The sequence below is a fragment of the Mytilus galloprovincialis genome, chromosome 7 (assembly GCF_965363235.1).
Source record: "Mytilus galloprovincialis chromosome 7, xbMytGall1.hap1.1, whole genome shotgun sequence".
Classification (NCBI taxonomy): domain Eukaryota; kingdom Metazoa; phylum Mollusca; class Bivalvia; order Mytilida; family Mytilidae; genus Mytilus; species Mytilus galloprovincialis.
This window is the reverse complement of record NC_134844.1, coordinates 30,793,784-30,820,940: the sequence shown is the minus strand read 5'-3', so window position 1 is coordinate 30,820,940 and position 27,157 is coordinate 30,793,784. Positions and strand designations below refer to the sequence as shown.

General features: G+C 32.4%; 1 protein-coding gene across 1 annotated transcript; it reads left to right on the top strand.

Moving 5' to 3' along the window:
• The first annotated feature begins 374 nt into the window (after window positions 1-374).
• Window positions 375-27,157, top strand: LOC143082742 (uncharacterized). The gene is made up of 14 exons (XM_076258578.1): window positions 375-459; window positions 3,875-3,973; window positions 4,919-5,017; window positions 6,735-6,833; window positions 7,170-7,232; window positions 8,334-8,394; window positions 10,163-10,408; window positions 11,478-11,978; window positions 13,262-13,368; window positions 16,929-18,170; window positions 21,049-21,079; window positions 21,637-21,923; window positions 24,680-24,707; window positions 26,511-27,157. The coding sequence occupies exons 2-14, from the start codon at window positions 3,920-3,922 to the stop codon at window positions 26,867-26,869; spliced, it is 3,177 nt and encodes a 1,058-aa protein (XP_076114693.1). The 5' UTR covers window positions 375-459; window positions 3,875-3,919; the 3' UTR covers window positions 26,870-27,157.

Sequence of the window (27,157 nt, the reverse complement as noted above, 5' to 3'; positions counted from 1 at the left end):
CTTTTTTTCGTACCTGTGTTCCAGTGTTTTCGTTGTCAGTAATGCTTTTCGAACGAATGTTTTGAATTGTACTTTTCTTGATAATATTTTGTTACTACTCTGATCGAGAGAATAGTAGACCCCCAAAAAAATGTGTTTATGTGACTATTCGGAAAACAATCCGTGTAAGATGATAGTTTTTGATTATTTCCATGTGGTTTTTTTTATATGCATTAATGGCTCATCTTTCTCTTTTTGCCGTTTGATTGTTCAATCATTTGCGCTTTTATTATTTCTTTTTTTTCGACTGAAGGTTTTTGATTGATATCTCCTCCTCTTTTGATTCGTAAAATTAGATGTGTTTCATTAACAATCTATTTTCTATTCCAGATTTTTTTAGAATGTGCTGAATCTGGTGATCTAAAAAAGATAGAAGATGGGATTGAAAATGGGATTTCTGTCAATTGCAAAGATAACAGCGTAAGGTTTCAATCTCGTTATTACACAACTATTTTTGCATAGGTAGTATTTCTATACTTAAAATCTGTAGTACTGGAAATTTACTTTTAATATTTAGTATTATTTCTCTGTTTTAAAGTTAATGTGAAATTTAGGTACCCGTATTAAACAGTACTTGATTTGTACTTAAAAATTTTGATTAAGAAAAAAACCCAACAGTGATCACAATATTCCAAGTTGGAAAATCATAACTTTAAGAGATTTGAAAAAGACAAACTTTAAAAAAAAGTTCAAATCAAGTACTGTAAAATACAGGTACCTAGATTGTACAATAATTCTAAAGTAACAAAATATTACTGAATATTAAAAGTAGATTTTCAGTACTTAAGAATTTTGGGACAGAAATAGTACCTATACAAAAGTAACTGTGTATTACATGAGAACAAAAAATACTGTTTGACATGAAGGTTTCACCAATGCATAACATCATTTCGTTTTACATCCCGAATAAATATAATCAATTGCTTTTGGTTGGATTATATTTATTAGTAGGCATTTCGTTTTTTCTTCTTTCGTTCAGAACATTAATAGGTATTTCTTCTTTTTATTGGTAGGCGTTTAAATTTTTTCTAATTATAAAGTACTCACTCTTCCTTAGACTTTTTTTTCTGACTATTTCTTTTTCTTCCGCCAATTGATTTTCAATTGCACTGTTTTGATGTTTCGCAAGATGTCGCTTAGTTATTTGGTATTTGATATCCAACAGTTTACACGCTTTTAAAAGTGGCTTCGCTTAACAAAACAATTTTCCTTGTGAGACTTTTTTTCTCACTATTTTTCTTTCTAGTGAGAACTACTCGTTCGCACACGTAATCGAAACTGTAAGAAAATCTCTACTAAATTGTTCTTTACATCCACAGGATATTGAAAATAAGATCATGCTAGAAACAAAATGTCCATATTAAAGTAACAAGCCTATGTATTTTCAATCTCGGTCTTTTGCTGAAATTAGTTCTATCAAAACTTTTGATTTTTCAAGCCTGTATAACACCATTCCCCATGTGAAATTATAGTATTTAAAATACTTTGAACGACAAAAATATTTTATATTTCTTCCTGTGTGACGTTTACTTTCTAACGTCAAACACGCAACTGTTCCCTAGAATTGATGTGAACCTTGCCATTTAGTCACAGGACTAATTAATCCTTTATAGGTTGATTTAAAATACATATATAAGTAAGCAATGAATATGGTTGTTAAATTTGATAGATTCTTTTTGTGCTTCTTTGTTAAATATTTGTTTGTTTGTGTTAATTAATATTATGACACAGTGATGACTGATATACCCCTATTTAAACAATTTTACCTATTACGTCTGTTTTGTTCACGCCTCGTTGTAAATATAATGGAATTTGATGCGACTGTCATACAAGCGAGAGTCTAGCGCTATAAAACCAGGTTCAATCCGCCATTTTCTACATTTGAAAATGCCTATACCAAGTCAGGAATATGACTGTTCTCTATTCGTTTGATGTGTTTTATCAGTTGATTTTGCCTTTAATTAGGGACTTTCCGTTTCGAATTTTCCTTGAAGTTCAGTATTTTTGTGATTTTACTTTAATACCTTTTTTTATGTACAAGTTGGAACCAGTGAGAAGAAACGTACCATATATATATACCAGAAGTGAAATTTTGAAACTGAAAGTAGCTACCTATCTCCCCAATTTCAAGAAAAGTGTATTGAACCCATATATTTTTGGGATCAGTTGAAAGTAAAAAGTTTAATCACAAAAATACTGAACTCCGAGGAAAATTCAATCGTAAAATCCCTAATCAAATGGCAAAATCAAATGACAAAACACATCAAACGGATGGACAAAAACTGTCATATTCCTGACTTGGTACAGGCATTTTCAAATGTAGAAAATGGTAGATTGAACCTGGTTTTATAGCGTTAGACCTCTCACTTATATTACAGTCACATTGCGTTATATTTACAACGATACGCGAACAAAACAGTGGTAATAAACAAAAGTCAAATGTGTGTACAGCAGTCATCACTGTGCTACCATCTCAAAACAAACAATCATTTACAAAAAGGCACACAAGCATCTATTAAATTAAAAAACACATTCATTGCTTCGCGTGTCTGAGCCATTTTGATACCGGGGGTAAATTTTACCTAATGAGAACTGGGTTACTATTTCCCACAAATGTTTTTTATCAGCCTGAGAAAAGCATTCTTCTGTATTAGACTTACTATTATTTTTCCTATCAAAATGAATGTGATTTAAATAGAAATACGTTAAAATGTTGTCTTAACAATTGATTCTAAATTTTTGTTTCATTTCTTTTGGATAAAAAGTAATAAATATAATTAATATTATAATGATTTGAAATTAAAAAAAAAATCAAAACAAAACACTCTGTTCCCCTGAAAAACACAAAAACATGCCTGACGTTACTATAGTACTTGAAGCACTCCGTACCCTTTTAAAAACAGATTGATTGATTGAAATACGTGTTCTTCAAGCGTTCACCAAGTTTTAGTTGAAAAAACGTTTAATAAAAGTTTCACTATCAATTATTTTATATCCGCCTGTAAGTTACTTTACACAGATTTTTCCCTCATGTCAATTTATTTACTTTTCGTCCCTTTTTTCTCTTGACACATTATTTTAAAATTTGAATGCAATTTCATGGTTCATAACATGATTTTGATGGATTTGACATCTGCTGTGTGTTGTATTTGAAGCTTTGCGAGGAGCAATCAGTAGTTTATAAACTTCCGCAAATAAATTTTTCCCGGTGAAGCATGACAGAGATATGTAAAGGAATATTTTTGACGGTAAAACTATCGATGGACGTCCACACATCTTCAAATACAATACTTTTTTTTCAAATGCAAAACAAAACAACTCAAATCATTTCATTTTGTTATTTCTGTAAAAACATTTATTAAAAGATAATTCCTCAAAATGATGTTATCTTCTTTGGCACCTTAACTAGGTGACATCATATGTATCTATCCGATGTCAAACGTGAACACCGGTAGTTTCTAGCTCCTGAGAATGTTCCGTTAATACAAAATTATTGTATTAGAATTTAGAGTTATACGCCTTTGTTTCCTCTATATATTTCTTCGAATGTTGATTAAATTACCACTTTACCACATATTTAGAAGAGAAAAGAATTCGAAAGTGGATTTTTTTTATATTAAGCGTTCCAATACGTATTCCTAAGCTGTCTTAAAATTGTTTAATTAATAATTAGTAAAAGCATGTACCAATACGAAGTGAAAATAAATCTCTTTTTGGTTTTGTATTTTCAATGTGCCCGTTCCTACTTTTCATTGGTAAACAGATTTACTTACCCTAAAATCAAATTTATTAAAAATGTTTTAGTTAAATATATGTCACTTTTATGTTATTATAGCAATGCACTGCCTTGCATCGATCAGCTGGAGCTGGATTGTTACCGATGGTCGAGTTACTTCTTCGAAAGAATGCAAATGTGGATTGCGCCGATATGTTTGTAAGTCCGTTAGGCTTTAAAATGGCATCTTTGATATATGAATAGACTTTCGTGATTTGTTGATAACCGTTAATAACCGAAAATCACTTGAATTAAATTGAACAAACTGTTAACGAGACTGACTTATTTTTTTTTTTCATATCATCATATCTGAAGACTAGCAAATCCCGATTAGAAGTATCTGTCAAGCACTTAATCTACCGTCTGTATATGTTAGGGTCAAACACATGTCCAGCCACAAATCCATTTCCATTCTTCCAATATCTTACCTTACTCTCATTGAATCAATAGCTTCGTAAATCTACGCCTTTTCTTCTCTTAAATGTGTGTCTATTTTATCAAGTCCTGTCCTATCATACATGTATTACAATTCTTTTTTTTTAAATATACAAGTGTCATAAATTTTCTCTTGTAATATCTTTATCTAGCAGAGTTGTGTAGAGCGTCTGCTGGTCAGTAAGGAGTAATGGTCTGATGTTTGTTTGCTTATAAATAGGTTTATATATTTCAACATTATAAACTTGTAAAACAAAGACAATACATATAAATTTAAATGATTGCATTTCCTATATTAATAAGTAATTGATATCATGAAGTAAGATGTAAAAGACTAGAAGGGGGGGGGGGTCAATACAATAAGCTCAATAAATAAGATAGCTGCACTGTATCTGTGCTTTCCATGTTCGTAACAAGCGCTGATGGACAAATGGTTATATAAATGTAAGTTGAAACCAAAGAGCATAGATTTGAATGACGCCACATTTTACAAAGTACACTGATTTGAGCAAAGAACGAGCCACATATTTGAGTGTTATAAGGTAAAAAGGACACAGACTTTAGTGAACATAGATTTGACTTTTACATGTATAATTATGTTTTTTATGGCTAACATTAGTCGAATGGATATTTAGTAAATTCGTCATAATATAAATTCTTCTGTTTTAGAATGTCTCTGCTTTACAATATGCTGCAAGTGGAGGTCACTCAGATGTTGTTCAGCTACTTTTATTGCATGATGCTATTGTCAATCAACGTGATATTTCAGTTGGTATTCTATAAATGTTTATGTATCTTTTATAGTTCAAGTTTTTCTCATTCATTACACGATTGTACTTATAGATTATCGTTGGTTATCTCAACTTTTCTCGCTTGAGCAGGTACGGCGGAAGTGAAAAAAAGCAATCGAGTTGAGATGACCAATGATAATCTGTTAATCGCTATTTTACCTATGAAGACGTTGTTAATTTCCTTAAAACATAGTTTTAGCATTGCATTTGATCATCATTAGTATTTTTAATGGGTTTTTTTCATTTAGTCGGCATCTCTCTGGTCTGAACACTTTGTTTCGGCAGGAGCTGATATGGCAGGTATTGCTTGATCGTAAGGTGTGTTGATAGAAGAGAGAATGTTTTCCTATAAACATGCCAATACATTAAGGGGTGTTTTGACAACTCATAAATGAAGCCATTTATTTAAACATATTAATATAAATAAAGTTTTTTACTCTACAAATATTAAAAAGTATGCTTGTCACAATATTGAAAATAATTTTATTACAAAAAATGATAATGTCTAAATATAAGCAATATTTTGCCAATTAGATAAAATACATGTAGTAGTGGCTTTGTCCCTAGGCTGTTTTTTTTTTAATTTCTATAATCCTTTTGTGTATAATAATTTGACAAAATGATTGTGTGCAGTGATTTAAAATTCTAAATGAACTGTCTAAGAACGATTGACACATTTGTTTAACCATTCATATATTGATGGTATGTATAAACATGTTATCAATCTATTTAGATGAAAATCTTTCTTCAAATAATGAACAACACCGATACATAATTATTACTTTTTATGCCCCACCTACGATAGTAGAGGGGCATTATGTTTTCTGGTCTGTGCGTCCGTTCGTCCGTTCGTTCGTTCGTGCGTCTGTTCGTCCCGCTTCAGGTTTAAGTTTTTGGTCAAGGTAGTTTTTGATGAAGTTGAAGTCCAATCAACTTGAAACTTAGTACACATGTTCCCCATGATATGATCTTTCTAATTTAAAAGCCAAATTAAAGTATTGACCCCAATTTCAAGGTCTACTGAACATGTAAAATGATAGCGCGAGTGGGGCATCCGTGTACTATGGACACATTCTTTTTTTTTAAGTTATAAGACTATTTAGAAAATATATCTGTATGTCAAATAAATAATATTTATATTAACATAATTTCTTATCATTAGCACCTTAAAAGTACATGTAATTCAAATGTAATTCAAAAGTAATTTAGCATTACATGTTTTTTTTTCATTGTTATTAATTACCATTACATGTTATTAAACAAAATGCTCAATTAGACATTGCATTGAATTACATTGAAAATTGTAATGAATTACACTTAATTGATTACATTTTCAATTGTCCCATCCTTGAATAGGATAACGATATTTTGTATGGTGGTGCCTTGCAAAGTCTACATGTGTGTCAGGTAGAGTTCACCCGACCTCGGCTTCATTTCATGAATCAGTGAAGTTTGCATGGTCAAGTTTGTATTTCACATACGGGTACTATAAGCAATATGTCAACTACATTTTGTGTATGAAATAAATGTAAGTTTCACATGTCTATTTAGGCATCATTCATCTGACCTTGACCTCTTGTTCAGAGAACATCGATGTTACGTTTCTATGATACTTGTAGTTCAACATTCATAATTAAGGCTTTCAACATTAGTTCAATCATAATGAAGATTTAATATTTATTTAATCAATATAGGGGCAAACTGCTCTTCACCGTGCAGCTATTAATGGAAGCGTGACTACTGTTCAGACTCTTTTAGAAGGAGGTGCAAAGAAGAAGAAAAAAGATAAAACAGTAAGCCATATTTGATGATTCAATGCAACAAATTTCAATGATGTATACTGCACAAGCCTGTAACGTATATTTGAACTGACTACAAGTTTTTGATGCGTCTTTAATTTTAGAAAAAATAAAAAGTTTCACTATTCATTGATTGTTTGTCGATTTAAATGACAATCGTTAAAAGGAATATTCCATATTGTAACATTTATCAAACGCACAATTATCTTTTATTGAGTTGATACGTTTGTATTCGTGTAATTACGTTATTTGTAATTAGAAAGTTTAGGTCAAATGAAAAACTGTATTTTCATGTAGTGAAATTAGCGTATATAATATTCATAATCTTAGGGAAAGACACCATATGATCTGGCAGTAAAATATAGACACGAACAGGTGCAAACACTGATTCAGGTAATATTTCCTATATCATGAGGTATAGAAGGAAACATAATACATCGCATTTATTATATATGATTGATTGGTTTATGCTTGTTTGTCTAAAAGAGGCAATTGTTCCGTGTATATTAGGACGAAACAAAGGACAAGGTACGATAATCATCAGAGTACGGCCCCAATCTATTACAATATATGAATACTGTAAAGTAGTCTTACTTAGATGAAATGCATAGATAAGGAGGTATGCTGTATAAGAGCTAGAGGTAGAAAGTTAGCGGAGGTTTAAATTGTCCAAAATATTTCGATGCGTATTACTGGCCAAAATAGTACAAATAAATGATAAATGTCATTCAAAATATTTAAATTTTGGCGTATGAGTTTATGTATTGCACCTACCATACGAGTTTTTCAGGTTGTAAAGGTTTTTTTGTATTGCTTTTTTTCAAATTAGAAACAATGATTTACGCATGAAATCTTTTCGTTACAATCGTTAAACCAGAAAAGTGTTATGACGAGACGATTTACTATAAATCTTGCTACCTAGGTGACAGGTAATTTTGGATCGTCGGTAGTTGCCAAGATTTTTCGGAGGCTTTAAGGTAAAAAATAAATGTAAACCACTTCTACCGTTTCATTAGAAATAGTAAGTAATCTCCCTTCACAAGCAAGTTAAGGTTGACATTAACCAACAAAATCGGTTGCCAGTATAAGTTGGATACTTGTTGGTTTTTTAAATATCTAATTTTGATCGTAATCGCTAAGAAAGTAGTATTTATAATACTTCAATTTAATTTCGCGTCGAATTGCTATTATGTTTTACTGTGAACAAGTTCATGTTACTTAATAGTCATGTACATCAGTAGATATAAAACCAGCTGTGGTTTAATCCATCATTTTCTACATACGAAATGCATGCACCAAGTCATGAATATGACAGTTGTTTCCCGTTCGTGTGATGTGTTAACTTTGAGTTTTTGATTTTGCCATTTGATAAGGGACTTCCCTTTTTGAATTTTCTGTGATGTTCTTTTTTGTTGTTGTTTTACTTATTGCTTTTTGATCAATAATTTGTATATATATTACACTTTGATATTTTTGTTCTTGTACTGTATACAGGATTTTAAGAGTAAAACAAAGACAAAATCAGTCAATTCAGCCTCAAACACGCCAACCAAACGTAAGTGTATGACTAATAAATGAATCTTCTGTTTTTAAGCTGAGTGTGTTTATTAAGTTATATAATGATTTCTGCAAACACACTTTTAAGACACAATAATGTAGACTTTAAAGAGAAAGACATTTTACTTTCATTTGGCGGAGTTGCTAATTGTCGATATACAACCTATTGTATAAACAACGTTTTTCATTGATAATTTCAAAAAGTTTTTTTTCAAATCAAAGATTCACTTTGAAATAGAAATGCAAACACCAAAAACCATTATAATGATAAGTTTAATAGACGTCGTATATGTTAATACAAAGTTAAGATGTAATTATGCATTTCTCTTATGGATAGAAAACTAATTCAATACCTTTAGAAATAAACGTTAAAGTGTTTTGATTAAACTCGTTGAGGCCTGGCCTGGAGTCGGGTGTGTCTATTCTGTGTTGGTCATTGCATTATGTATTCGTGTTTGTTTTCTGTAATGAGTTAATACTTCAGTTTCATTATGTATATCTGTTATATTCATTTGATAAAATTTACTGTTTGCAATAGCATTAATTGTTCTAAATAATAAGGATGTTCTTATCCCAAGCATAAAAACATAGCCGTATTTGACACAGCCTTTTTCAACTTTTGATCTTCAGTGCTGTACAACTTCGTACTTTTTTTCGCTTTCGATCTTTTATATCTGGGCGTCACTAGTGGGTCTTGTGTGGACGAGGCGCGTTTTTGACATATTGAATTTTAAACCTGATGCTTTTTGTTATTCATTAATCATGTGTTTCTTTGTCTAATACGTTCTCCTATTTATTTGTATTGTAGTCCTGTAATATTATGTTGTCATTTCAATGTTATATTCAACATTGCCATTAAAGTGCGAGGTTTGGCATGCCACAAAACCAGGTTCAACCCACCATTTTTCCTTTAAAAATGTCCTGTACCAAGTCAAGAATATATTATTGTTCGTTTCTGTGTATGTTACATTTTAACGTTGCGTCGTTTGTTTTCTCTTATTTTTGAGTGTAATTTCACATTGCGATAAGACGTGTCACGGTACTTGTCTATCCCAAATTCATGTATTTGGTTTTGATGTTATATTTGTTATTCTCGTGGGATTTTGTCTGATGCTTGGTCCGTTTCTGTGTGTGTTACATTTTAGTGTTGTGTCGTTGTTCTCTTATATTTAATGCGTTTTCCTCGGTTTTAGTTTGTTACCCCGATTTTGTTTTTTGGCCATGGATTTATGAGTTTTGAACAGCGGTATACTATTGTTGCCTTTATTTACGTGTGTTTCGTCTACAATATTCTGTTTTTAAAATAAATTAAATTAAATACTTGAGAATTTCAAATAAAGTCGTAACTGATATGGGGGAAAAACCTATATTAAGTCAAAAACAACAGACAACATCGTGGGAAAAACATAACAACGAAAAGACTAACAACAATAAAACATTTCACACATTACTAAAGATTGGACCAGTATCTACTCCACTAGTTTTACAAATCTTCTTACTCATTGAAAAAAAGTAAATCGTCAATCAAGTATTATTCGGTGTTAATACTTTAGAAGAAGTTTTGTAAGTATTAAGGTTTGATTGAAAATAAAAATATAGACTTAAAAAAGTTATGATTTTATAATTTTGATTACAACCTATACCATCTTCCCGATATCTTTGAATTGCTATTTTGAATAAATATATTTAGTTAAATTTGTTTACTCTAGTATTTATTCTACCCTTGTTCGATTCAAGAGCCATCTAATGTAAAACTATTTTCACAGATTTTCCGTTTCCTGGAATGAGCGATGAAAAGGAATTTATAAAGCTCATTTCTAAGGGAACATTTGAATCTTACGAAAATAGAGTTTTTTTGGCGGGTCCGTGTAATTCCGGCAAGAGTAGTTTGGCGAGCATCTTGATAGGCGAAAAAGTTGTAACCAAATGGCGCTCCACAGATGGTTTGATAATTTACTTTGGAAGAAATGGTATTTTGCTGAGCAAAAGGAAAATGATACCTTTACAAGAAGGTAAGAAATATTGAATTTGACTATTATGTAAATGTATAAAGTAAAACAAAAAAGAAACCTTTTATTTATACGATAAACTATTATAATTATTCGAGTGCCGATATCAGGTTGTATTACTCTGAAACTAGTTCTCCAGTCATAGCTGGGATTGGCACAACATTCTTTTGACATTTTGATTTTCCAATTCAACATTCTTATTTAATTGGTATACACATTGTTTGATAAGGGCACTATTAATGAGTAATATGTAAACCAAACACAGAGTTTTCTTTTTCTTTTACTATATTTTCTATTTATTTGTTTTCAAATATTATGTTCAGGTTAAAATGTGACTACTTTATAATTCACATACTGGACAATTAATTCATGAATTTCGAATATCACTTTCGTTCAGTTACAAACTAACGCGAATAGTTCAGTCGTTATATTCCGCTCAATTAGGATTATTTCATTCGGAATTAGCTCGGTATTTACCTATATCTCGATACAATTGAGCTGATTGTTTATTTGGCACCTCTTCTACACGGCACCAATCAAAATGGAGGATACGTGAGGATTTTTTTTTCGCGTCAGGCCCTCGCATATAGGAGAGATCGATTTCGGGTAGGGACTGAATTATTTGGGTTAGTTAAAAAACATGTGTAAAACAGGTAAATTGCGGATAACGCCCAACAATATACTTCGATACAAAATTATTGCATTAGAATTCATTAACATTTTTTTTTGTAATTCAACTAGTGTTACTTGACATCAAATTATTACCAGGTTAAAAATAATTCATGATTTGAATAATACTTTTATAAATTGCAAATTTTGAGTGTAATTCTACAGCAGCTAAGGGTACAACTCCCTTCTGTAATGTTTCCCTTAGAAGTTTTTTGTTTTCGTTGCTTGTTCGGTTTCTGGTGTCATTTCTTTAAAATGTCTTATATCATTAGCGTATTTGTCATATATGTTCATAAAATACATTTAATTTCATCTGATTCTCGTTAACTCATTTACGTAGTTTTACATTATTTGAATATGTGTTGTTGTTACTGATTGAATTACACTGTACGATGTATTTTAGGTAAAAATGAAATTATTTTGAAACTGTTGCGTGGAAAGCCAAATTTAATCATTGAAGATACTTCAGTAACACACGATATTTCTAGTGCTTATCGAGTTGATCATGTGAATACAGTACAGCCAAACGCAACTCAAATGCATACAGCAGATTTTATCAATGCAGACATTTCAACTGTAACAGAGATAAATGATACAACGAAATTAAAACAACAAGAAGTCAGTAAACCGGAAGATGAACACAGGAAAATATCACAACGGCGGCAAAAATCACATTATACAGGTGTATCTATCCATAAAGACGTCTTAAAACAGCTTAAAAAGGGGAAATTTAAAATGGAAATTGCTCCATCTGACCTTGTAGACTTTGGTGGTCAAAGGTCATTCGATATGACTCATCAATTATTTATTCAGCACAAAGGAACTTTTGTCTTAATATTTGATGGAAGCACAGGTTTATATGAACCACTGAAGGAATACCCACATGGCAATTTCACAGCGGCATGTACGTTTAACAACATTATTGTAATGTATTATCAAAAAAGATATTTGATATCTAGACGTTACTGAAATATTCAAAGATATTTAAAACAACTTTAAATAGAAAATATCTTGTAGATGTTAAAGTTTATAATTTTCATATTTTTTTAGGAAACAACTGCTAAATTCATGATTTGTCTTGATAATTCAACTCATTTATAAAGAATGTTCTTCCATAAAGCCTCGGTCACACCTTACCGGATAGCACGAACGGACGCCTAACGGATGAAAAGAAAAGTTGTCCGTTGACTAAATTGTTATCCGTTGGGAGTTCGTTGATGTGATGACCGAATAAAACGGACGTGTAACGGATGCATAACGGACACACACCGGATATGCAACGTACGAGAAACGGACACGTACCGGACAGAATGGATGTCGAACGTACATCCAACGGACGAGTAACGCATAAAACGGACACTTAACGCAAACGTACCGGATAAAACGGATGAACAAGATATACGGAAAAAGCAAAGGCGACAATAATAATACATGTAAATCGCATAAATATTCAAAATGTTTCTGTGTAACTGCTTTTTGGTTTGTTCTTCAAAATTTCGCCACAGGGCAGTGTCTGGCCTGAATAAGAACTGCTTCATTGTGAAGACGTGCCTATACTCTAAGATCGATTATGAATAATAAGAATTCATGAACCTTAAGAAATCTGACATACCAATAATTGGCATTTCTGACGCGAGATTTTCAATTTGCATTTATCCGTTTCAGATCCGTTCATCGTCCGTTTTATCCGTTTTACGTCCGGTAGAAGTCCGTTTCTCATCCGTTCAACATCCGTTTTATCCGTTAAACGTCCGGTAGAAGCCCGTTGGTGAATTTATCTTCCAGACCTCCAACGATTGTATAATGGACACGTAACGGATACAAAACGGAAAAGAAACGGACGAGTACCGTACAAAACGGACGCCTAACGGGCGTTCAACGGACATTTTATCCGTTGGACGTCCGTTCAAAGTTTTGAACATGCCCCAAATTTTCCACCGGACAGAACGGACGTCCACGGATAAAACGTACGCTTAACGGACATGCAACGGATATGGACGGACGTCTAACGGATAAGAACGGACATGAACGGATTGAAAAAAAGTTATCCGTTAGGCGTCCGTTCGAGCTATCCGGTAAGGTGTGACCGAGGCTTAAACTTCCATCATCAACTGTAAGATCATTTGAGGCAGTATATTGATAAAATATTTTCCCGGTTTTTTTTTATTTGCTTCTACTTTATTTCAGCAATACTTACTCATTGGGTCAATTCAATCCTTGCATATTGTGGTGACAGTGATGACAAAATGCCAATGATAGTATTCGCTGCTTCTCATAGCGACTATTTCAAAGATGTTTGTTAATATTTTTGTACCAAAAAAAAATTATGCAATTAAATACTTGGACATTCTAAAAAAGTTAAACTTTGTTCTAGCTATTTCGATACTGAGTTATAAACATTTAATAAGGCGAAACAAACAGATACAACAGAAGTTATACAAAAAAACTACAATATATTTTCGACACTCTTTTGGGTACAAAATTTAACATGGAATGAAAGAAACGATTTCAATGGCTGGTAAGTTAAGTTTGCACATTTTTTTATATATGATAATTATTTTAAAAAGCTGTTAACCCACTTGAGAGATGCGTCTTTTCTTCTTATAAGTCCCAAATAACTGTTATTCATCAAACTAAATAGTGTTCCATAAACGAGCTAGGTTTGTATATTAAGATATGCAATGTATATATACTTTTTAGTTTGTTACTTTTATATCGGCACTTATAATAATGTTACACTTTTGTGGAATGCAACTTTATTTAATGTATTGGCAGATGCGGTGAATTATCGTATAATATTTATATCGGTACCCTATTACTCATGGACTTATTCAGATGTCGAAATTCGGCTTCTCAAGGAATCAATCTATTTATGGTTATGTGTTTGCAGTTGCATATAAAAACGTCTTCTGATCACAGAAGAGAGGGTACGATGTTCTATGTGTACTGTCTTAAATTATTTAAAGTATTTAGTTTTATTCTGTGGTTAAGATGTCGAAATGTACTATTATATTATTTAATTGTGTATTTCTCTGTTCTGAATGTTCTTGCATTTATTTGTACTGTATTCATGTGTTATGTTGTCATTTTAGCGGTATGTGTAACATTGCCATAAAGTCGCGAGGTTTGGCTAGCCACAAAACCAAATTCATCTCGCCATTTTTGTTCTTCAAATATCCTGTACGAAGACGGGAAAATGGCAGTTGTTATCTAATAGTTCGTTTGTATGTATTTTGTATTGTCGTTTGTTTTTTGATGCATTTCAGTGTTTCTGTTGTTTCATTATTTTCCTTTTATAGTTGCTGTGTTTCCCTTTGTTTGAGTTTGTAATCCTGAATTGTTTTCTCTCAAACGATTTATGAATTTGGAACAGTGACATATTTCTGTTACCTTTATTTGTTGATTTGAGTCTATTAACGAAACGTTTAAAGATCAGTTTCTAATAAAAAATTATTACTATTTGTACAATTTACAATGTGGCAATATCAAAAAGGTGTATCAAATCAAGTGAACAATGCAATACTTATGTTATCACATTGTTTTTTAATTTGTATATATTTAAGATGAATTTGTGCGCGCTTTATTCGTATTGATTTACTTAATAAATATTTCTTGTCCTTGGCAGCCGTAGTTTGTTTTCATCTAACCATGGGTTGGGCGTTTATATGTGTTTACTTTATCCCGAGTGTAAGCGTGGTGTTAAATAGGAATATAAATGCCCAACCCATGGTTAAAAGAAAACAAATATATGGCTGCCATGAATTATTTTGATTATCATATGACAATTACGGTGCTTTTGTTAACCGTGAAAACCCTTTACACACATTATACTGTTTAGATGTTTCGTTTTACGTATTTAAAAACAGAATTAAAAAAAAAGAAATTCTTGAATATTGTAAGAGTGTACACGTTCATCTGATTTTTATTTTATTCAATTGTTGTCTAGTTTCATAATGTTTATTTTTTTTAAGGAGTAAGTCTGTCATACGTTGTTGAAAAGTTCGCCCAAATTTTTTTCGTTGCAACCAAATAAATATTTTTCTTTGATTGGCATAGTAAAATATTGAAATATAATGAATTCATGTTAAATAATATTTGTTAACAATTTTAATAATTCTAGTCAGTCAACTTATACAGTATAATGATAAATGAACTTACAAATCCTTTTTATGTTTTACAATTCGTACATATACAATATAAGGTTAATGTCAGAAATTTCTTTTTTTATTATGAGGCTGAGAAACTTTGGAGCTTTTACCGAGCACTTCCCCAGTTTTGTGCCAATTACAAACAAAAATTATATTTTGATGCCATCGATCTGTTATTGTTTTTATACTGAAACCTTAAGTAATGCATTAATAGAAGCTATTTTTAAAACTGTTTAACTTGGTTCACATTTCATCCCTTAATGAACCCTTGATAGTAGAAAAAGTGTTCCAAGATGAAATTGACATTGCACACAATATCAGTGTTACTATATTTAGGAAAAACACAGCTAGTTGCAGAATACATCATTTCAAGCTTGCTTTGATTTTCCTTTAGCATGCAACAGACGATTGGTACATACATACCAAAAAATAACAAAAATAATAATGAAGTTTTTATTAATTTATTATTTTACCATATTTGTTTTACAAATGAATTCATTTTTTTGTGTGATAAAATAGAAAGTAGGTCGTTTAAAAGGGACGTAACGCGGAACAGCCAATTTTCTGGACTGCGTTTGCGCTAAAGATAGGTATATTGTGATTATACTGGTTGACGATAATAGGTCGTCATATTAAAAATAGTGACAATTACGTCTGTCTCAGGTGTCGAAACCGATAAAAAAGAATTACGAGACCAACGGCTCCCAAAAAGAGATATTATACATTTACTGCCTTTAATGAGGTAAATATGTGGTTTGATTGACTTTTTCAAAATTGATCTTCACTGATGCCATCGGCCGAAGTGAATATATTTTTTTCAAAAGTCAATTAAACCACATATTTACCGAAACAAAAGACAGTAATTGATTTTATTCCATATTCTATGAGAAATGTATGTATTGGAAGTTATTTATCAAAACCAATTGTACGTCAAACGTTTGTTACCATAATGATACACGAAAAACACGCGACGTTTTGCGCGGTAAATATACTTTTTCCGCAGGTGAATATTCTTATTTATTCAAAATCCCATTCTTATTTATCTTTATTCTTATCCCATTGATTATATTATTCCATATTGTTAGAAATTTCATATGGTTTTCTATATAGACTGGATCTTGAATAAAAAGCATATTCCCCTGCTGAAAAAGTTTATTCACCGCGCAAAACGTCGTGTGATTTTACATGCAGAATTAAGGTAAAAACGTTTGTTGTAAATTTCATTTTGGTAAATATTTCTCTCGGAATATGGAATTAAACAATTACTGTCTTTTGTTTCGGTGAATATGTGGTTGTATTGACTTTTGTAAAAATAATACTCACTACGGCCGTTGGCCGCAGTGAATATCAGTTTTTCAAAAGTCAATAAAACCACACATTCAACTCATCAAAAGATTGTAATTGTATAAAATTTCACGACAATTAACCCCACCAACTGAATGCTTTGTACAGTTTTTGTGTCTTTATAGAAAATGCATCTCTTTGACACATTGCCGTGTAAATACCATATGTTGTAGCAAAAATTGAACAAGTCTCCTTAAATTGACAATTTTTTCATAGATGAGTATCTTAAAACGTAGTTTCTAAGCAGTAAAAGCCAAACCATTGTTACTGTAGAATAGTCTCTTTGATATGGCACTTACAATTTCCTAAATAGCTTGACAGAGAGATGCTCTTTTACCCTCCAAAATTTCGTATATTTTCAGAAAGAACTGAAACGAAAAACAAAAGAGTATACAGAGGAACTGACAAAAATGTTTAGCATCCATAAACATAGCAAACACATTGTATATGGCAGAGTATTTTTTATAAATGCTACTAATTCAAAAGATCTTGAAATTGAACATCTTACAGATCATTTGGTTGAAATTGCATTTCAACAGCCAACGTGGGGAGAGAGGAAGCCCATAGCTTGGGTTCCGTTAGAGTTGGTAATTTCCGAAATGAAATCGCGTGATGTCAAACTAATGACCAAAGCGGAAATGAAATTGCTTAACGAATCACACAACGATTTCGTACTGAATGATATTCAGTTTGAACACTTTCTAAAAATTCAACACTCCCTTGGCAAAATTCTCTATTTTGCCCTTCCTGGAATTGATGATTTCATTGTCCTGCAACCACCAGCTATGGTTAATATTCTGCGGTCGTTTGTCACAGATGAATGTTTCTGGCCAAAGCAAAAACATCTAGCAAAAATACACAAGGATCTTCATGATAGTGGTTCCATAAAGAAAAGTGATCTTTTCCAACTGTGGAATCAGAAGCCATTTACTGAGATAATGCCTGATGAGAAATACAAGGAATACATTCTGCAGGTTCTTATTCATCTTGATATTCTAATTGAGCCCAAACGTCAAGCGGAAAAACAATCTATAGCAAATGAATACCTGGTACCTTGTTTTGTCAAAGCTACAGCTCCAGCAAACTTTCTCGACATGGACGTTTTCGGAGATAGAACACTATGCATAGCATATGAAATGACTGATCTAGCTGTCCCGTCTGCCTTATCGTTCAAGTTAATTGCCGCAGCGTTAGTGGTGTGGCCATTGAAAGAAGAAAATGGTCGGCCTTGTCTATATTATCAGTCAGCTTTGATGAATGTTGATGAACGCAATGAACTTCGTATATTGATTGATGGACAGCATGTCATGGTGTATCTCACAAATGCAGAATCAATACATTTAATATCCCCAGATTTGGCGGCAAGTATTCAAGAATGTATTACATTAGCCTTGACCAGCGCTCTCAAGTTTTACCTTCATAGTTTTGGAAAGGTTACAGTCAACCTGGATGTCTCCCGCTTTTTCAACATTAAAGTTGGATTGATTTGTGACAGAGATGTTTGCCTAGTACCATTGTCAGATATTAAACTACAGAAAGAATGGACATGTAAGCACGAAGTAAAGCATTTAACGAAATATCCAATGTACTGGATATTTGACAAGGTAAATTATGTAATTGCAGTCTCACTCATTTTCTTCATAGTCAACAGGCTGCTTTAAAAATATTCAACCATTTCGGAAAATCGTTTGACAAAGTAATAAATATCATTAACAATCTACTGAATCAATATTCTAAAAACTTTTTTTACAAATCTGATACCGCCATCGGCCAATACAAGTGTTAATGATATAAATTTAGTTCGAGGCGTCACCATGTCATGCTTTGTTTCTAAAATGTAAAGCAGTTAATGTTAGTGTGCAATACATATCCGAAGACATTTACCAATTCCGAGAACTGTCCTTTGCTGCTTCCACGTCTGTTCATGTTTGTCTCGGTCATGTGGTCCCATCTTTTATGTGTTTGTTTTGCATTGAACATATGTTACTCCAGCGTAACTGTTACATTGTCGAACGGACCAATTGTCCTTAGGATTTTCTTTAAGACTTTCAAACCAACGTCAAATTTTTACTTGTTCTCAAAGGTCAGTTTGGATTTTGTCATCATTTTAAAACATCTGTCGTCCGCCTGTAACCATTTAAAAGTCGTCTCTTGTAAAAGCTACAATCAATTGAAATCAAACTTGTTCATAACAATCTTAGACTCTCCTGCACCAGTGCTCGATAATTTAACACTGCTTTTTACTGTTTATCGACAAAATCATACAAACTAATTTCTGGCCTTTTGTTTAATCAAAGTTGACCTCATTTGAAACAAAAAGACCTGATTAGTCGTTCAATTCTTATTATGACGTCACCTTGAGTTGTGTAGATTTAGATGTGTCATAGTATTCCCTTCTATTTCGATCAATTATTTGTGCAGATGTTAAAAAAATACATCATAAGAATTAAACTACAAGTAAAATGTAAGACACTGTTAATTGTAAAAAAATCAATTCTTAGTTAAATGTAAATGATTATATTCCTGCAATCAAACTTAAAAACATCTACCTACTAAGGTAGTTTTAAAATTATCTATCATTTTATGTTTAACAAAAGGTATATAAGTAAAATCATAAACTTACTGAACTCCGAGGAAAAAATCAAAACGGAAAGTCCTTGAACAAATGGCAAAATCAAAAGCTCAAACACATTAACATAAAATTGAGAATGGAAATGGGGAATGTGTCAAAGAGACAACAACCCGACCAAATAAAAAACAACAGCAGAGGGTCACCAACAGGTCTTCAATGTAGCGAGAAATTCCCGCACCCGGAGGCGTCCTTCAGCTGGCCCCTAAACAAATATATACTAGTACAGTGATAATGAACGCCATACTAATTTCCAAATTGTACACAAGAAACTAAAATTAAAATAATACAAGACTAACAAAGGCCAGAGGCTCCTGACTTGGGACAGGCGCAAAAATGCGGCGGGGTTAAACATGTTTGTGAGATCTCAACCCTCCCCCTATACCTCTACCCAATGTAGAAAAGTAAACGCATAACAATACGCACATTAAAATTCAGTTCAAGAGAAGTCCGAGTCTGATGTCAGAAGATGTAACCAAAGAAAATAAACAAAATGACAATAATACATAAATAACAACAGACTACTAGCAGTTAATTGACATGCCAGCTCCAGACTTCAATTAAACTGACTGAAAGATTATGATTTCATCATATGAACATCAGGCACAATCCTTCCCGTTAGGGGTTTAGTATCATACCATCATAACATATATGAGAAGAACATAACCCGTGTCATGCCAACAACTGTTGCTTGACAGTCGCATCAAATTTTATTATATTGAAAACGATGCGTGAACAAAACAAACAGACACAAAAAGGTGAAAATGTCAAAAATAGGGACACAGCAGTCAACATTGTGTTATCACTATTAAAACAAACAAATGTAACAAAGAGTCACAAAAACGCATACATTAAATTTAACAACCTCATCTTGCTTTTTTCTTATACGATTTTATTAATAAAATTAATGTCAAATCCACCAATAAAGGATTGAAAGATTTTAAGTACTAGGACCGAATCCTTACCCTGACAGTGAAATGGTTAGACTAACATTAACTTTGACGTAGAATCGCGCGATTGACGTCACACAGGTAGAAATAGAATATTTTTGTCGTTCAATGTATGACGGGATACATAAGAACAGAGTCGCGTTAAATGGATATCACAAAAAAAAAACCCGCCTAAACAGTAAAAGTAATATTAAAAAAATAGACAAATAAACGAATATTATAACACGTTATAAAGATGATAAAGAACGTCAGTATGCATAATCTATACTTTAATTTTTATAATAAACCTCAAAGGAGTGTAATTGGTCTGGCGTGGGATTTGTGATATACATTCTAAATGCCGTGTTTTTTTTCCACATTATCTTAAAGACTTGAATATACGATCAGGATTATAGACAATTTACCAAAATATAAGCAACTGGAACAAATAAGAAGTTGTTGTCTTTAATAAGGCGATTTTGACAAGTTTTAGCGCTTTCTCTTATATAACTGTAATCGATAAAAATAAAATAAACTGTCTCTGTAAAAATGACCTTTACAGCCTACTTGAGACATCCATTTGCTTCTAATGCTACTGAAGGGAATTCACAATTATGAAACTGAAATTGTCATAAATTGTCAGAAACAATTTGTCATGTGAGATCGTATGCGGTTAATAATTATTGATTGTTAACTGAAAATGACAAGAAATCTTTAATTGTTTTGCATGTGTTGGACTTTCTCACAAGTTCGTTGGGAAAGATAGAACGTTTGTAATTTTTATAGATGTCTGTTCCACAAATATTTGTTGAACAACCTTGGTCTTAATCTTTAATCATCCAGAAGTAGAGTATTACTTTGTTTTATTAGTTAGATATTGTAGTACACAAAATGCAAGAATTTCTCATTTGTTTTAAATTTCAGAAAAATGAACTTTGTTCTACAAGTTGTAGAGGTAAGATTTCTCTATGGCAGATAAAACTTGCATCACCTCATTTGTCTACTCACAAAGTGCAATCCTTTGGTTTGGTATATTCTGTCAGTCATCCGTCAAAAACTTTTACAACAATAGTTTCCTCTGAAATCCCAAGGCTAATTGAAAAAATTAATGATGTCAATCATCCTTAATTCAGTTTTCATATGTGTTTACAGATGATCAGTTTTTACTAACGATAAATCGAAGTGGTAAAATAAAGATTAGTCACAAAGGATAAAGAAAATGTGTCGTTTCGTTTATGTTAAATTGCTCAGAATGTAGATATTTACCAATCAGCTATATCTACCAAAGTTTTCAGACGACTCCTTTTGAGAGTTATTCTACTTACAGGCTTGTTGTTGGTCCACATTTTCCTCCTCTCATTTCAGAGATTCTCTATCATCCTGACATTACACACACAACAAATACATAAACAGAACTTTTTCTTTAAGTTTACCATTGATAATCTATTGTCAAGATAAAGGGTAAAGAAAAGTATTTGTAGCTGTATAGTTTCAGCTGTACTATATTTTTAGGTCTTGAAAGTGATGCCCTTAAATTGGCTCCAAAAGATCAACATTTAGTTCGATTAGCGAAACAAATAGAAGATAGCGTGTTTGAACAATTCCTGATTCACCTAGGGCTGACTTCTGCGGAATGGGAAGGAGTTGTATACCAATATGACAGAAATGGGGAAGTCGGCAAGAAGCTTATGGCATTGTACGAGTGGAAGAAGAAGAGAGAGGCAAAGCTTCAGTCAGTTGAATTGGAGCTAGTCTCTAAAGCTTTAATAGAAGTTGACAGGCAACATTATCTTTGCAAGGTTTGTGACATTTTTTATGCCCCCGCCATAAAAAACAATTCCAGGTCACAGACTCAAATCGAGGGAGAGACATAAACTTTAAGAGGAAGTTGGTTTCCGTTCTCTTACTTAAGTTTGTCTCAACCAAGTGTTATGAAACTTATACAAAATGTTGTTTGCAACAAAAACCGATCAAGTTTTAATTTTGGTGATGTCTATTTACCCGTTCTAGATTCATGCCCCTTTACAAATGGAAAAATTGCTGAATTGTTCGTTTCCGTTCTATAATTTTTTAATAAGTTAGCCTCAATAAAATGTTATGAAACTTATACAATTTACTAATTACCACAAAATACAGATAAAATTTGAATTGAAAGTGAAATGTCACTTTTACTGTTGTAGAGTTATGTTCCTTTGCAAATTGAAAAATTGCTATTTTTTTCGTTTTGGTTCTCTTACTTATGTTTGCCTCAACAAAATGTGTATAAACTTATTGACACTACTTTTTACCACACGATTTAGATCAAGTACTGGGTGGCATCCCTTTACACGTTCTTTAATTATGTCCCTTTATAACGTTATATGATATGCATCATCTGTACACATTCCCCATCTATAATACTAAACTTACGAGGTCCGATTTGTCAGCTGTCATCACGTAAAAACAACGAATCAAAGAATTCAACTTTATATACAGTTGGAAAAAAGTATTTCAACACCAAATTGAAATTGAAATTAAAAAAATACTTTTCATTTTATTGGGATATAATTTGGTAAAATAGAACTAGTTAAACATTATTTAAGTTTACCTGAGTTTAATCAATAAATATCGACTCAATATTTTTTTATCTGCACATGCAGCTACTGTACCCGTAAACAGCAAAACAGTTGTTTTTATCCTCTTTGTTTTCAACCCTTTAAATAACCAAATTTTTAAAGTTATGTGATTGACACCTTATAATGGGTCCTTGACAACTCTTAACTGCAGCCAGATGGCAGATTATCAGCACAAGGGAAGCAGGGATGTCGATGTAAAAACTGCACGTATTGTTGGTCATCACCATTTCACTATAAGTCGTTTTGAGAATAAATCAGGCAATAAACGCTGTTAAAGACATTTCAAGATAATGAAGACCCCCTATACCATTTGCTAAGGAAAATCAAGCATAATGAAGGTTGGTAAGAAGGAAACCCATTACATACAGGACAATCCTAAAAAGAGAGTGGTGGCCATACAGGAGCTTTTTAACAAGAACTGTTCGAGATCGACTCATCGCTACTGGTGATCGTGCGATAAGACCATTTCGGAGACCTTTGCTAACGAACAGACACACAGTTTTCCGTATACAATGTAGTGCAGAGCTCGCCAAAGTTGGAAATTAGCATCGTGGAGGAAGATTCAATGTTCAAATGGAATTCGGTTTATCTTCCATGGCACGATCGTAGCCCGGATTTCAACCATATCGAGCATATTTGGGACACTATTGGGCGGAAAGTGCGTGAAAGGACACCCCAGTTCAAACACATCATGAAATAAACAATGCCCACATCAGAAATGGTTGCTGCTACCTTAGCAACAAATTAGTCGATTTATGGCAGGATTCAGAAGACGTTTAGATGCGGTTATCCGTTTGAATGGAGGCTGCGCACAAAGTACTAATTCTTTGGCGTATAACGGTCAACCATGATATGAACAGTCATCTAAGGATTAATTTTGAAATGTCTGACATTGTAAAGTTCGACTACAGTAAAAGTTGTAAAATGCATTTTTTGGTACAAAAAACACTCCATTTTGGTATTAAAATTGTGGTTATATAAATCATTTTTTTTTCAAACATTTTTTGTTCGTTTCAATGCCAATGTTATCATAAACTATGTTTCAATAATATTGTACACATATTTTATTATATTTCATCCAAAAAAAGAGGCTCATTTTTCAAATTTTAAAAAATCAAGGTGTTGCAATACTTCTTTCCATGTGTATATATAACTAATATAGTACAAAGGTGTAGATTAAAAATTACACCACTCCAGGCCCTTTTGTTTTCCACGTAATTAATATTGCTAATAATTAAGAAGTTCCGGGTCGAGTCCGATACCGATACCAATAGTATATTCACCTGTTACCGATTACCTTATCTGTACGTTCCACATCTGACAGGCGCACCACCAAACGGTGTATTCAGGATTGATATGCTATATAGTAATTACACGGGTCATAATCACAGGGTTGACACTACTTAATTGTCAAATTTTATTTATAACTAATATAGGACAATGCTGTTGATTAAAAAATACTCCATTCCAGGACCTTTTGTTTTCCAAATAATTAATATTATCAATAATTGATAAGTTCCAGTTCGACGGGTTCAAACAGAAAGATTTGAAAGCAGAGAAAACTGTGTATCTTATAATCGGCATGACTTTATCAGATGACAATACTAATACTAAAATAAGGCATGCGCATAGTTATATACTTTAATTCAGTCACGGAACCGCGATATCACGGGTGTGTTCTAGTTTATCTAATTATTGCAAGACCACGAAATGTTCAAAATGAATGGAATCGACACTTTACGCCTCCGACTATCCGCCAAAGACATAACATATATGTAAGCAAAACGGCTGCTAATATCTCGGCTTCGAGATCCCAGTAATTATTTTTTGGAAAGATTTTAAGAACTTCACATTTTCACACATTCAATTATCACTGGTATTAGAACATTCTTAACTGGTTACGTTTATCACATACCTTTTGAGTTAACATTTTGTTTTAGATTGTGAGAGAAGATACCTGTCTTATAGGTAAGTTTTGTAAATAAGTTGTTAGGAAGTAGTAGACTACTTAAATGATTTATGGTTTTATACAAAATCCAGTGAAAGTTGAACGTCGCAGCGAAAACTATATCTTATTTTGGTTGGAATTAATATCCGAGTTCATTCATATTCTTTTCATAACACTGGATTTTTATCCGTTAAATGAATATAATCGAACGATGTCAACATGATGACCGTTTCTTCTGTTGTAATTTCGGGTCTGGAACTGAAAATTTATATATTTCTATTTTATAACCCTTATTGAGGCCTTGTATATGACATTTAAACGGATGATACAAAAAAAAAATAATAATCCAAAGAAATTATGTGTAATCTTAAAAGACTATAGTTTAGGAAAGGAATACAGGGTATCTCTAAATGACAATGATACATTATGGAGCGTCCTTATATACGCCGGTCCATGTAATGTATTCAAAATCTCCGTATGAATAAGACTGTTACTGACAGCGAATTACAATCACAAATCAAATTGATCTTCGATCTTATACTTATCTAGCTCATTTCTGTTTACTGGTTGCTATTAATAGAACGATGTTTCTTATATTTATACAGAAAAAGAAAAAAACCCTTATAGAATCATTTTTCACGAAAGATCTCAGCATTATTAGATTAAAATCAAGAAAACTGTTACGCTTAATTGACACTTTTGTCCATTTAGACATAAATTGTACCACAGTACTCTTGCTGAATCAAGAAAGGAGTAGGTTCAGTAAGACCCCTTTTTGGCCCCAAAATATAGCAGTTTTACAAAATTGTTAAAATGTAAACCTTTAGTTATTTATTGGACAGTAGAATGCTTCTACTACATAAATATGGGCGGTTTTTGACAATACAATGCACATATATCCGGTACTAGCACCATTAAGTCATGCTAAATTACTGAAATCCTCATAATTCTCGCATTTTAGTTAAATTTTAGACGGTTTTCGTGTAAAACGAAAGTGGCCGCATTCGTGTTCATCCTTAATATTGAAATGTAAGGTGTATTTTATGATATAACATAACATATATAAAGGTTGAGGATGAACACGGATGCGGCCACTTTCATTTTTACCAAAAACCATCAGAAAAGTGACATTTTTCGGCATATTAGGTAGATTTTTCATGTTTGAGCTTGAATCGGATCGTTTTTAATGACTAAATCTGTTAAAATCTTTCACATAAACTAATTAATTCAAATAAAATAGACACTTAAGTGTTTAAAAAGTGGTCAAAATCTTTCGTCAGATGAACCTGAAATTTGAGGCCAAAATCGGTCCTTACCGGACCTACTCCTTTAAAAGAAGTGAACATAAAACGGAACAAACTTTGGCTTCTAAAGTGCAATTGAATTTGTCTGATAAGTTTAGAAATAAAGATGTCGATTTAAAAAAAAAAAAAAAACATATTGTGTAAAAGAAGTTATGTTGGATATGGACAGAAATCATGACGTACATCTACGGACCCATCACATAATTGTCGTTAAGTTTTTAAACGTGCAGCTGCATGTCTCTAGCTATCATAACATGAAGATTCCTCTCGGGCTTAGAGGTCTGCGAACCTGAAAAATCAAAACGAAAATAAGTTGTTGCAGCAGTCACTATATAATTAACAAATAGCGGAAAGGGGGAAAAAGAGGACAACATTGCAGTCGAGGCACTTAATAATAAAATAAAATTGAGAATGGAAATGGGGAATGTACCAAAGAGACAACAACCCGACCATAGAAAAAAAAACCAACAGCAGAATGCATTCTATATTTCTTTAATTCATCATAAATTGGCATTTCAGACATTGCAGACAGTCGGTTACAAGAGATTCCTGCCGATGAAGTTCTAAACAGACTGCCAAAACACATAGGAAACTGTGTCATACAGCTTGGTATTGAGTTAGGACTCAGTTTCAATAGTATCGAGGAAACCATGCACAACCACTTTAAGGATATGTATAGTCAGATATATGACATTTTGAAGAAATGGAAACAATCAAGTAGAATAAAACCAACCATATATCTATTGATGGTTGCCCTCCAGCGTACAGATTCTGGTGGATTAACATTTTTAAGAGACGAATATTTCAGTGCATCCCTAAACAGTCTTTTTTCGGAGAGCAATAACTATGCTAGAACAAGAGGACTGATCATAGTGTAAAATGATAATTTATAGATAGTTGTTTTCAATAAGAAACATATTCAATCATTTTCCATCGATCATGGCAGGTGATGCACACAACACTAATTTTAAAAATCGTTTTCATTAGATACGCTCAAGACAAATCAGTATGACTGTACAACATTGAGATGCGTTAAAAGGTGGGTCTCCACAGATCAAAATGGTCTTATTGTCAAATTGGGATAAAAGTAATCTTAGTATCAGAATTAACAATTCGGTATCATTTATTTTTAAGTACCGGTATATTCAACAAATGGAAGTTTTTAA